The sequence below is a fragment of the Balearica regulorum genome, chromosome 1 (assembly GCF_011004875.1).
Source record: "Balearica regulorum gibbericeps isolate bBalReg1 chromosome 1, bBalReg1.pri, whole genome shotgun sequence".
Taxonomy (NCBI): Eukaryota; Metazoa; Chordata; class Aves; order Gruiformes; family Gruidae; genus Balearica; species Balearica regulorum.
Window position 1 is genome coordinate 73,886,820 of NC_046184.1, and position 13,090 is coordinate 73,899,909.

General features: G+C 43.2%; 1 protein-coding gene across 9 annotated transcripts in view; it reads left to right on the forward strand.

Annotated features, from left to right (window-relative positions):
- The window catches only part of SOX5 (SRY-box transcription factor 5), a 657,382-nt gene extending 651,191 nt beyond the window's left edge, over nucleotides 1–6,191 (forward strand). For all 9 annotated transcript variants that reach the window (XM_075758111.1, XM_075758131.1, XM_075758121.1 and 6 more), the window contains one exon: nucleotides 405–6,191. In XM_075758111.1, coding sequence (XP_075614226.1) covers nucleotides 405–708 — 304 coding nt within the window. In that variant the 3' untranslated portion in view covers nucleotides 709–6,191. The remainder of the gene's footprint in view (nucleotides 1–404) is intronic.
- The last annotated feature ends 6,899 nt before the right edge of the window (nucleotides 6,192–13,090 follow it).

Genomic DNA, 13,090 nt, shown 5'->3' on the forward strand with positions numbered 1-13,090 from the left:
ATTATTTAAAAGGAAGATTTTCAAAATACATGGGTTTTAAGTTGGACCAGAATTGAAAGGATGTTTATTTTTGGCTGGCAGCTCATGGGACGCCCAGTTTACCCAGTAAAGAAGTTTGCACCACAAGCAGGCAAGCTGAAGCTGTGTAGTTCAGGTACAGCTACAGATGTTCACAAAGATGGGCTTTTCTTATCAGTAAAGTTGGTTTGGGCTTGATGTTCGTTTCAAGAGCACCAGCTGGTGAGTCTGGAATATTGATATAAGGGTTGTCTTGCATGGGCAATCCAGGAGCTTCCTCTGCATGCCCAAGAGCACACGCGATGGGCTTGCAAAGTGCTGTTGTGCTCGCCCTTCCTTTACTTCCTCCAGTATTCAAACTTCCTTTTACTTTTTCTCCACGGCAGGCAACAAGCACAGATTCCCATTGCCACCGCGGGCGTAGTTTACCCAGGAGCCATTGCCATGGCAGGAATGCCTTCCCCGCATCTGCCCTCTGAGCACTCGAGCGTGTCCAGCAGCCCGGAGCCCGGGATGCCCGTCATCCAGAGCACTTACGGCATCAAAGGCGAGGAGCCTCATATCAAGGAAGAGATGCAGACCGATGACGTCAATGGAGAAATCTACGATGAATACGATGAGGAAGAAGATGACCCCGATGCGGACTATGGCAGTGACAGTGAAAATCACATTGCGGGGCAAGCCAACTGATCAGGGTCCAAATATCTCGTGACCTACAGGACTTCAAGGAGGAAAGAAAAAATAAATAAAGCCCCATCTGGTTTATCCTTGCCAGTGGCCAAGCACATTAACTTTCTCATACACTGACTGTTACTTTAACTGTTAGTCTTAACTAGTTGGGACATCAGCTGACTAATAGACATCAGCCTGCATCAGAAGAAAAAAAGGCTCAGAAGAAAGGAAACAAAGACAACGACGACAACAACAACAGAATGATATAAGCTATGGGTAAAATAATGCCAGTAATTCAGCTGCTATACCCAAGCACTGAAGTCTTACCCGTCGACCTTTTATTATTATTATTTTTTTTTCAAATAAACTTTATGGCTGTTTGTTCTACAATGTTCTAGAAATTCTCACTCAGGTACACAGTGCCAACAAGTGGCTTGTGAATGTGTTTTGTTGTTTTGTGCTACAGTTTAAAGAGAAATAATTTTTTTTTTTTTTTGGTAATGCACCTGACAGGAAAGAAAAAAAGATAAAATTCCTTTGACCCCCTCTGTCTCCTCCTCCTCCTCCTCCTCCCTGGCAAATCTGGGTCAGAAGTGTGTGTGTGTGCGTGCGTGCCTGTGCGCGTGGCTGGCAAGGAAGGAAGTGGGGAGTCTCTTTCTGTTAACCCCAACAAGCAATTATTTCCTTTAAAGAGAGGACTTCTCTTCATCAGTTGCACACCATACTGAGTCTTTGAGCAAGTGCCAAATTTGTACTAAAGCGCTGAACTAGTCCAATTTGCTTTTGTTTTGGTTGGTCTCTTCTTCTTGTTTTGTTTTTCTTTTGCTTTTCTTTTGCTTCCTGCTCTGTCTGAAGTTAGGACAGTGTTGTATCTTAGACAATCCCTTGAAGAACCTGATATACCAGCAGCTGGTGAGATTAGACGTATATTTTTGGGTTTGGTTTTGCTTTTTAAAGGAAACTGTAGGTGCCGTTCTCAGGTGAAAAAAGAGAGAGAGAGAGAGACATAAGAAATTTAGAGAAAAAAATATTTTATGATCTTGGATTTTCATGTGTGCGTGTTTATGGTACTAATAAGAATAATATTGGACTATTGTGAGCAAAAAGCACGTTCCAGAACGAAGTCCCGCACCCTCCAAATGACTTGGTCTGTAAGGAGCCTTTGCTTTTAATTTACACTTCAAGTGGCATCGTATACAACATAAAAAAGGCTTGTCCAAAATGTGATTTCTTCAGGACAGGGCAACTGGAAGTGTTACCTCCTCGCTGAGCATAATTAGGTTACCCTGATGTCCAGTTTTAATGAACTTGTACCTTCAGGATGGCTGAGTACTGATCTCTGATTCAAAGGGCAATTTTTTTTTTTTTAACTGACTTTTTTTTCTCCTTTGCACTTGCAGAAATCCATTTTTATCAGTGGGATGTTTGTGTAGGAAGGAAGACTAATAGGTATGAAGAGATTTCCATATTCAAAGTGGGCACGTAAGAACCCGAACCTTTGTGGTGCCGAGTTTCCCTAGCTGCTGCCTCTCACAGTGAAAAATTGTTCTCCTGGGCTAAAATATTTTCAGCGTTGTTCTAGGGCTCTTAGATATGTTGCTTGGGCAGTTTTGCCTTCCTTGGGCAACAGCAATCAGGTGTGGAAGGTGGATTTCCACAAGCATAGTCCTGAGCAGAAGTTAGCTTCTTGTATTTCCAATAAGGTAACTGAATGTTACGCTTTATTTCAGAAAAAAAGAATGCAAATACAAGTGAATCAAAGAGTCTCTTTTCATCTCCTCACTCTGACCTTCCTGTAGAAGAAGAGGACCCAGGTTTGTGTAGCAAGACAGAAGCATTAGATCTAAACCTACCACCAACCAAAAAGGCTACCTCTAACTTCAAACAGCAGCTGTCCAGGAGCTCCTCTCTGGCCTGGGAAGGAAAGTCTTGGGATCGTACTGAGGCAAAAGCCTTTCTCTGAATTGGTCTTCTAACTGAGGATGCCACCTTTGTATTCATGTTGCTCCCCGGTAAATTCCTACTCCTAGAGAGAGAGACTCCTTGCTGTCGTTGTCACTTCTACCTTGTAACAGTAGCCCTGTGCATCTCACTGTGCCAGTGGGATCCCAGCCCAAGCATTCACCAGAGCCGTGGTCTTCAGTACTTGGCAACGCTGATTTTGCAAATGGTCCCTTGATCAGGCAAATGTAGCCCTTGGTGCAATCAGCCATTTAAGTCCAGGTGCGGGATGAAAGGGGCGGGTAGGAGGAGAGACTGGGAAGGAGGATGTGGAGGCTCGCTCTTTGCCTCTTGAAATCCCACTTGAAGTGTAAGTTGACCTCTGCAGACCTTGTGCAAAGCAAACGAGCAAATGCCATTGAAGACTTAGGACAATACTCCGACGAGCGGTTTGGATGTGTGATAGTTTTACCCTGCAACATCTGTTTTATTTTTCTCCTGTTTTCCCTTTTTTGATTGCCACCTCTGCCTCGAAAAATTCTTTTCTATTTTCTCTCTCTCAGAAGATTTGCTCTGAAGTTATCCTTGGAGTAGCTGATCATATCCTCCATGTCAGAGAGGGTTCTTTTTGTTTGTATTTTATGACTGTGTTGGGTTTTTTTTTTTTTCAGTTGAACTGCCTCTTCTTGCTAGTGTTGTAATGGTAATTATAATAATAATAATAATGGTCAGCTGTTCCCAGATTAGTAAATTATGTATAATTTATTTTATCCCCCCCCTTTTTAACTTTATTTTATTCTGTTCTAATTTGGCAGTGCAGCAAATGAAGCTGTTAGGCTATTTAAAATGGATACCCCTCCCCACCTTGCCTTTTTATATATATATAAATATATATATATACATATGAAAACAAATCGCTTCTTCTTCTCACACCATTCCTCTTTCTTTTATTTTAATTTTGGCCCCAGCCATGTCAACTTCTGATGTTTATTATGATGGAGTGAATTAATGGGAGTGTTGTTTTCAATCTTAATTAACTTCTGCTCTCTCATCACTCATTTTAGTTATTTAATTACACCAGTCATCTAGAGCCAATTTTTTTGAAGCACTCTGTTTGGATAAGAAGGAAAAAAAAAATAGACAATTGTTTTTATATCATTATTATGTACAATGTGAAAACAGATATTTGCTCCTTTTTTTTTTTAACTTTTAAATTTGTTCCCTGTCTTTGTGAACAAATTACTTCTGACTTTTGTGGGTTCACCTCACATTTGCTGGATGCTTGATTTCCACCACGTTCTAGAGACTCTCTGGTTTAATCGTGTCACTTTGGGCTACCAGAATACTTTGTTTTAGCTCCAGGTAGGTGCCACTGCGGCAGGCGTGATTGGACCAAGTCTTAAGACGCGTGGGCTGGAAAGCTGGCCTCGGGGAAGTCAATGGGAGAAAGTCCCTTTGACTTCGGCGGGACCCAGTTTCACCCCCGAACTATGGGACGCGCTGCAGGAGACGCTCCTGGAGGTAGCCCCCATCTCTGCGGGCAGGGTCGGTCCCGCGCTGGAGGAGCGCCGGGGCTGCGGGACCGAGCTCCGCTCTCGGCAATGGACGGTGCGACAGAGCCCTTCTGCGGGAGCGCTCTGCTTGGCTCGCTGCCTTGGCCTGGACTAGGGCTCAGATGAACGCTAATTTTGTTACCGTACACATTTCTGTCTGAGAGACTACGCTAGAGCCTGGGGTTCGGTCAGGCTTTTCGAATGGGTAGCTTTAGCAGACTATACACATCCTGCATTTGGATGTTGAAACCGATGCAGCAATGTTAAAAAGAAGAAAAAAAAAAAAGGCTCTGGGGTCCCAAACCAGCAAAATACTTCATGCCTGTGCTAATGTTTTGTTGGGTCCAAGGATGAGCGCCCATATATCCTTCGGCAGTAGAAGACCAGATTTGAAAATGAGGCCCTGTTTGTCTCTCTTTAATTTCTTAGGAAAACCAAAACAAAGCAAAACGTACATTTATAAAAAGATCTTCTTGTCTTGTTTCTTTTTTTTTCCTGGGTTCTGCACCCTGGAGCATGTAGAAAAACCAGGTTAGAAGAGATTAGGATCGTATTAACCTAAAAGCGCATCGAGGCCCTAACGCCGAGGCGGGCTTCGTTCCCCTCTTCCCTGGGAACCTGGCGAGCGAGGATGGTCGGGGCGAGCTGCCGGGGAAGGCGCGCGGGCCACCTCCCCCCAAATCGGGGCAGCCGCTTATGCCCCGCGTCTCGCGGGCTTACAAAAGAACACCACCAGCAGTGGAGGAAAGGGGAAAGGAAGGGAGAAAAAAAACTGAGGCACTTGCTTCTAAGCTCAATTAAATAACACAGAGTATATCCTTTTTCAATTTATTCATGCCTTATATTAGTAAAATAGGATTTTTAAGTGCATTTAACATCTTTATTTAACCGTTCCGCTATATTAATCAGGCCCCCAGAAAAGAACACTAGCTATTATTATAGCATTTAATTAGTTTTGTAACCAAATCCTCTTATTACGAATGCATATGGAAGAAATTCTTTCTTCGAAGACATTATTTCAAAGATTTGGTTACTGCAGTAGACTCTGTCTTTAATTAAATCATTTTTAGAAAGTAAATTGTCTTTAACCTTTTTACAGCACATTTTCAGAGCTTTTTCTTTTTAATCCAAAGAGATGAGCTGTTATTGTCCCCGAAGAAGCCTCTGACATCACGTTCGTAACATCAAAAATAATTATACTCCATGGAAACGTAGACCTTACTTAGCAAGAATTCATCTGCTAGAATGAATGGCAACTATACGGTATCTCGTACGTTTAAGGGCATGATGTATCGGATAGGAAGTATTTTTGTCTGCCCACTTCTCGATAGAATCATACCTTCAATTTTGCAAAGAACTGTGTGTAATTCACTAGATGTGGATTCAAGTGTATCCTCAATTCACAGGGCATGGGCTGGCTGTTTAGCTTGGTTTATATTTACATTTTTTCAACTTTATCTTAACTTGTCAGTTTCCCAGATTGAAGAACATGTCAAGTTCGTTTTTTCTACTGACTGATTTCTCTACTCCCCAGTGTTTTTGTCACTGGTTTGCTGAAACAGTATTTATATAGCTCCATTGGCTCTAAAGCTCTTACTCCTTCTAACGTTTTGGATTTTACAAGTGAAATGAAAATAGAAAAGAAATAGAGACAATCAAATGCCTGGAGCTTAAAACAAAGTATGTGCAACCTACCATCTCACTTGAAATTTAATAAAAGAAATAATTATGTAAATATAACATAGAGTTATAGATTTATATTTTGTTCATAACACATAGTGTAATATAAGTTGTATATTTTCATGTTTTGGTTTTATGTTATCATTCATGCCACAATAAATAAAAAAAACAGGAGTTGATGTACTCTTTAAAAAAAATACAATGTGGGTTGCCACCATCCTGGGTTTTTGTTTTTGATTTTTGGTTTTTTGTTTCTTTTGCATTCCCCTTTTTCAGTATTATTGCCCTGCAAGGCACCAATAAAACAGCAAATGTGTTCTTTACCTATACTGTGGTCTGTTTCCCACTTCTTGTAGCGAAGGGTGTGCTAGTTCATTTTCTTGTCAGGAGAACAAAACACCGGGGCTGAAGGAGCAAAAAATGAGATAGATGCGGCTTACCGGTCTGCTCCAAAATTCAAGGTTGCCATCAAATCGTGGGAAAAAATGTCACCCCGTCTTTAAAATATCTGTATTAAACCAGAAGAAGAAGTTGGTTCCTGACCGATGTAGGACAGTGCAATTTCCAGTTCAGAGTCAGGGCGCTTCATAAACGGGGATGGTTGAATCCAGAGGTTTGGCCCGTGCCCACCTTCCCAAGTTACGTTCACTTTCTACGTTCTTCCATTCGGAGACCGAAGCAAATTCAGGGAAATACCCAATTATAAACGCCGATGACACAAAGCTATGAAAAAAATAGCTCTGCTCATAGTTAGTCAGAATGTCCCAACATGCTGCCTAAACAGTTCATGAAGTTTTGACAGCAGCATATGGCACAAAGTGGGATGAAATGAATTTGTACCTGTTTTTGACAGTAAGTTATTCTGATGGGTGCTTACTCTCAAGTGCCTACAGCTTGACAGATGCCATTCTATGGTTCCAGATTTCCTAAAGGGAAAAGGCAATATTTGGGAAAGCGGGATGTAGATGCTGGAGGTCCTGTGAACCTGCCCGCGCTTCTCTTGTTTGCCAGGTTGTCCTCTCTGCTGTCCCTGGGGGCAGGGTGCCACCTGAAGCAGGCCGGCAGCAAACCAGAGGTCTGTTTTGGCCGCCTGGTGATGCAGCCTGTGCCGTGTAGCACCTGTCCCGTGGCAGTGGGAATGAGCCATGCAATGCGAGGCTCAGGCCAGTAAATGTCAGCATCCTTTAACCCCTTGAAGTCCCTTTATCCATTACTGTCATCGACACGATGAAGGGAGCACCTGTCCACCTGAAAGGCCAGAGGAACAGACACGGCCGCGCTGGGCAGCGGGGCTGTCAAATTATGGCGTAGTTTGTATTTGGCGTGCCCAAAACCTTACCTGCAGCTTGAGCCGAGGCAAAGATTTTGCTGCTTTGCCCTTTTAACAAACACAACCCTCGATCAAGGAATACTGCTGCCGAGTATGGCAGCACACCACCCACCTGAAGCATCACTGAACATCTACGCTGTCTCACCGCCCTACACTGAGATGGAGGGAGATACGATTTCTTCTTTCTTTTTATTTTATGACTGGGCTGGTACCTAACAGGGGCAACAGTGTTCCGTAAACCAGTGGGAAAAATGTCTAGGTGAACATGAGAAAAGCGAAGCTGAAGCTATATCTAAATTGTAATATGAGTGGACGAGGCTGAGCTTTGCAAAAATGGGAATGAAGATCAGTTAAACCCTAAAGGTGTAGCTGAAGTGAAAAAGGTTTCTAGAGTGCTTAAGTGATATTATGGCCTGGACTTGGGAGTGGTAGCAATTCTTTCCCCAGACAAGTTGTAGGGGCTTTTTTCTTCTCTTTTTTTTTTTCTTTTTCTTTCTTTCCTTTTTTTTTTTTTTTTTTTTCAAAAAAAATGCTGAAGCATTCCAGCAATTGCCTGTAGCAGGAAGGAAGAAAATGAGGATAATTATGACATTAATCTATTTTAAAAAGAAAGACGTGTGACAATTAGCGCATTCCTACCAAGAAAGTAACATACAGAGCTATATGTGTGTAGGAAAGTGAAAAGACCCCCCACAGAAGCCATGAAAGGTTATGGAAAGCGTATGTGCCTCACAAGGAAGCACAGCGCTGTGACTTCAGCATCAGCGAGAAAGGGTACACGGGAGCTTGTCAATAAGCTTTCAGTTAATAAATATTCAGCAATACTGTAGAAAAGCGATATGGGAGCAGAACAGGCAGCGGCTGTCAGGCCAACCAGTGGAAAGCACATACTGAAAAGGTACAGAAAGTCTTGCGAATATATTTATCAAAGTAATCTAGTGCCTGAGACTTGTGGGCTCGAGGTAGTCAGAGAAGCTAACTTCAGTGCCCGGGATGCTTACGCTCCTGTCTGCTGGTGTTACGGTAGCACTGAAAGCAGAGGTTGCTTGCAAGCCAGCGACGGGGACAGCAGGAAGAAAGTCGCGCCACAGCATCGTTGGCCTAATTCGGAAAGGCTGACAGTGTTGGCAGCGCTCTGAGCATCAGCTACACCCCAGCTGCAAAACCTTCCCGCTAACAAGGCTACGCTGGGCGGAGGGGCGGCAGCCTCCCTAACCCCTTCCCGGCAGGATTTGCAAGGCTGGCAATTAGCAAACGCTGTGGGGTTTTGGTGAGGGGTTTTCTCCCGGACGTAAATTTGATCTGAAAGCTAATGCAAAAGAGATCCTACAGATTCCGCAGTATCATTTGTAACAGTTGCTCTCAAGCCTCTAGTTGCGTGAACTTTGCCGACACGATGACGCTCATGGTGTTACGGAGTGGTTCAGCCAGGTCACAGGTTCCCGCTCCCTGACGCCGCGTGCCGAGCATGCGCATGCACCCCCCCTACCCACCCTGGCTTGCTCCGCATCACGGCTGGCAGGCCTAGTCAAAAATCATGTCATTAGAAACTTGTCATCTATATCTACCACTCTGAGGGATTAGCCAATGCTTAGGATTTTGGGGGGGAATTTGTTTTGTTTTCCTGCTGGCGGAGCAGCCTTGTCGGGGCACAGCGGGTGCCTGGGGCTGGGGGGGAGGCGTGGAGAGCACCCAGCGCTCAGCCAGAGTCCTCCATCTCAGACCAGATTCGGCTCAGAGCACCGTACGTCCAGTGAACTCAGCTATCACCACCACGCCAGCGCTGTACATCTGAAGGGCATGTGACAGCACTACCAAGGAATGGTCGTTCCTGACCCGTTAACCTAATCAAAGCAGAATACTTGGCGTGAGAGTATGAATTTATTGAGTATGGGTTTGGTTCTTTGCAGGCTTACACCAATTTACCTTTCTGGATGCTTCTAAAATTGCTGCCAGAGGCTTCACGGAAAGTTATTTTGGCCAAAATTGGGCTTGCCCCTGCCTCTGTGGAGGCCAGGTCAGTTAGGAAGAGGTTAAATATACACGCCAAGATACACCCCTCCACAAAATCCAAAATATTTCAAGCAAGGAGGCTTTCTGTGCAGCTGGGTCTTAATGGCACTAGAATGGTACGTACATAATTGAAAACATAATTAAAATCACAAATTTAAGTTTCAGTTAAAACTCCGCCAGCCCTGCACAGCAATTCAAGCTGCAGTTTGAGTTGCTTTTTGAGCTAAGTTAGACTTAGTCCTAACTATACATTTAGTCTTAGTTAACAGCATCAGGAAGGAGGAAGGCGGGCTGGCCCATCCCAAACAATTTAAACTGCTCACACAGGTACAGTTTTAGCTGCATATAGGACTATTTACAGTGCAGATCATCGCCCGTAGAAAATAGCATTGGTGATTTCAGGCAGCTGTGCCAGTGCACCGGCGACTGGGGTGGGTGTCAGCCGCACTGATGTAGCTGTACAGGACTGAGCCTGTGTGCGTGAAGACAGGGGCTCAAACTAAGCCCCCAAAAGCCCCTCCCATCCCCCCGTGAGAGCATCCCCACACAGGGATTTGTGTCGGTTTAACTTCACGTTATCAGCGCAACTTTCACAGGCAGTGAATGCCGAACCCACCAAGGATAAATCAATGCCTCCCCTTGTATTTAACAGAGATGTGACTTAAATACAGTAAGTAAATCAAAGTAATTATTTAAAATTAAAATGATTTAAGGGACTTTGGGAGAATGGCGTGGCGGTTAGAGAAGCGGCTGAGACACAGGACTTCGGCAGGCTATTCCTGACTCTGTCAGAGACTTGCTCTACAACTTCAGGAAAATTACTCAGCCCATCTCTAAGACTGCTATAATAATACCTACTTCAAAGGGGTGTTATGAGGCTTAATTCATTAATGCCTGCAAAGCACTTTGAGATCTTTGGATTAAAGGCACTACAGCAGTGCAAAGTATTATTAGCTACAGGAAAAAGCTCTCAGGCAAGCATGGCATTAAATGTCTGCGGTTTAAAAAAAATAGGAAGGAGGAGAAAAAAAAACCACAAAGATGGGCAAATTGTGGGTGGTTTGGGTTAGGTTTTTTTTGTTGGGTTTTTTTTTTTCCTGTGGCCAGGTTTCCATCAGTCAGATCTGTGCTTTGCTAAACCAAGGCCAGGGGTGGTATAGCTCAAGGCCCAATTCTGCTCTCACTCCTAGGGCTCCCAGATTGCATACATAACTGTTTCAATTTTGGGCTTCTTTTTATCAAAAAATCCTGATTTTGTGGCTCAAAAGCATGTGCGACTTCCCTCTAAGCTCATACTTACCCACTGAATTAAACAAGAAGAAGGAGAAAATAATTTTACCTTGTATTGACTACCTACATTTTTTTAAAATTCAGTTTAAGTATTTACTCTCCCAATGAAAAGTCTATTCCATTTGATTTAAAAGGGATAAGATTTTCGTCATTGGTGATTATTTTGAATCCAGAGGGATTCAAAACACACAAAACAGGGCCTTCTTTATTACCCCCGGCAGAGCCGCTCCACCTGCTGTGAGCAGAATTCCAAACAGAAAAATTGCAATGGACACTCACAAATGGACTAAACTGAGGGAATTTTTTAATGAGTGCCTTGGACCCGAGTATTGATTTCTTTCTGATAGTAAGTTTTAAAAGCAAACAACTAAACGTAACAGGTTTTTCCGTTGTTCCAAATTTAAATCTTGTCTGATCTTATCATTCCTTTGGTGCCTGTGGCAGCACCCGTGCACCAGCCCGGGGCACACTGGAGCCCCGCAGGGTGGGGGTGAGCGGCATTTCTCCCATCAAAACCAGGCAGCAAAGGTGAGGACACCAGCAAGGGTCCCAAAATAATCACTCGAAGAGCAATCTTAAAGCTGTCACGTTTACCTTGTTAACCAAATTAATCCAGATTTTAAGTTTTTGTATTCTTTAAATCTTTGAAACTTTTCAAGTACAACTTACTGACTTAAAAATAAACATAGCCAAAAGCCTCCCTCACACACCTTTAATGAAAAGAATGTAACGTAACAGCCTAAAATTTTTTTTGTTTTTTTTATTTTAAAGCATTTCTGACTTTGGTGAGGAAAACCTTTTAACTTCACTTTGTTTCCAGGTCCTATTGAAAGAGAACACAGGGGAAGTGAAGTATAAGTGATTCTGGCTCCCACAAATGCTTTGTTTCTCTTCTGATAGAATCTGAAACTTCATGTAGGTGGTGGGTAGAGCCGTCGTAACCTGCTTTCTTCTGACTGAATGAGGGAGGTCAATATATTATCGTATCAAGGAAGAAGAAATTACATAGGCGATTCCCCCACAGACAATAAAGACAATTCTGACAGCATGATCAAAACAACTGTATAACTTTTCTTTTCTTTTCTTACAGACACACCAGTGTTTAAATGACAGCTGAAAAAAGATGATGGACTAAACACATTATTCTCTGTTCCATCCACTTTTTTATAATAGAAATATATCTTGAAGACTATATTCAAGTTGATCAAATAATAAGTCAATTTGTCAATAAAACAGATTAGGCAACCTGTCTGCTGAGATGATATCTGTCAAACAACATATTTTGTTAATACAGTCTGGAAGCAAATGCCTTCATGAAAGACAATAAAAAAAAAAACCCTACAAAAAAAACCCAACCCTGCAATGCCACTTTTAAGTTTATTGAAACAGAGCGCTGACTTATTCCAGTTATAGATGTTTAGACTTTTCTAGTTTAAGTCCTAGCTGCTAGTTAAGAAACCACAATTTGGAAAAGACTAGAAACAAGTGTTAATGGCCCGGTGGGCGCTGCCAGCTGCTCAGATGTGGACATTTATTTCCAAGCCCACACTCTGGGCACAAGTTATCATCAGTAGGGGTGGTGGAGGGGTATCTCCATTTCTCCGTGCACTGTTTTTTCTCCACACACCCCCCCCACCACCACACGCAGTTTGTTACCCCTGTTACCCGCTGCTGGCAAGACATCTACAGCATCGACTGATCTGCCTTGTCACATCACGAGCCCTGTCACTGCGCTCACCGGATTAAGGCATGATGCTTTGACACAGCATGTACGCTGATGCAAATAATCCCTCGGCGATGTCGGGCCGTGGCCTGATCTCAGCCGCACGGGGGGATCTCCCACTTCACCACGCACAAATGCACAGAGTGATCAAACGCGAGTAGCGCGGAACTAAACGGCATAAAGCTGAAGAGCCATTGATGAAAATATGGATTCATAACTGAGAGCTTGAGTTGTCCAATATAAGATAAAATTGGTGGCTGGAAAGGCTAGAAAATTTCCGTTCTCAACACTGGAAACTCAGATTAACCAATATCTCAGATATTAGCAGGTGTGCCAGGTGCAGTTTGAGCCCGCTGGGGTTTTGTTTGTGTGGTTTTCTCCCACTGCCTCCCTGTGCTGGTGCCGTGCAATCCTCAGGAAAGTGGCTGGTTCAGAAACTCAGATTCTTCTTTCTCCATTGGGAAGAAACTTGCGCTAATAGGCTGGAAAGTCAGGTAGAATCATCTTGGGTTTATGGTTTTTTTAAACACAACTTGGGAAGCATTTTGTTGCTGAACTACCTAATGCAAAACATACAGAATGAGGAAAACTGAAGCTACTCAAAAGTGTGAACAGGCACTCTAACAGGAGGACCAACCATGGTGGCTGAAAACCAAGCAAACAAACAAACAAACAAAAAGCTTAAATGCTGACAGAGATTTAAGGACTTTCCCACCCAAGCTTGCCTCTGCAGGCTCAGACTGCTGTTAAGAATTAATGAGCTAATTTGCTATTGCTCTCAATAATGCATCAACACCTTGTGGGACAGAAGAGCTTTCATTCAGAAAAATCTTTCCAAAAACTACAAATATGGAAACTATATTCTGAAAG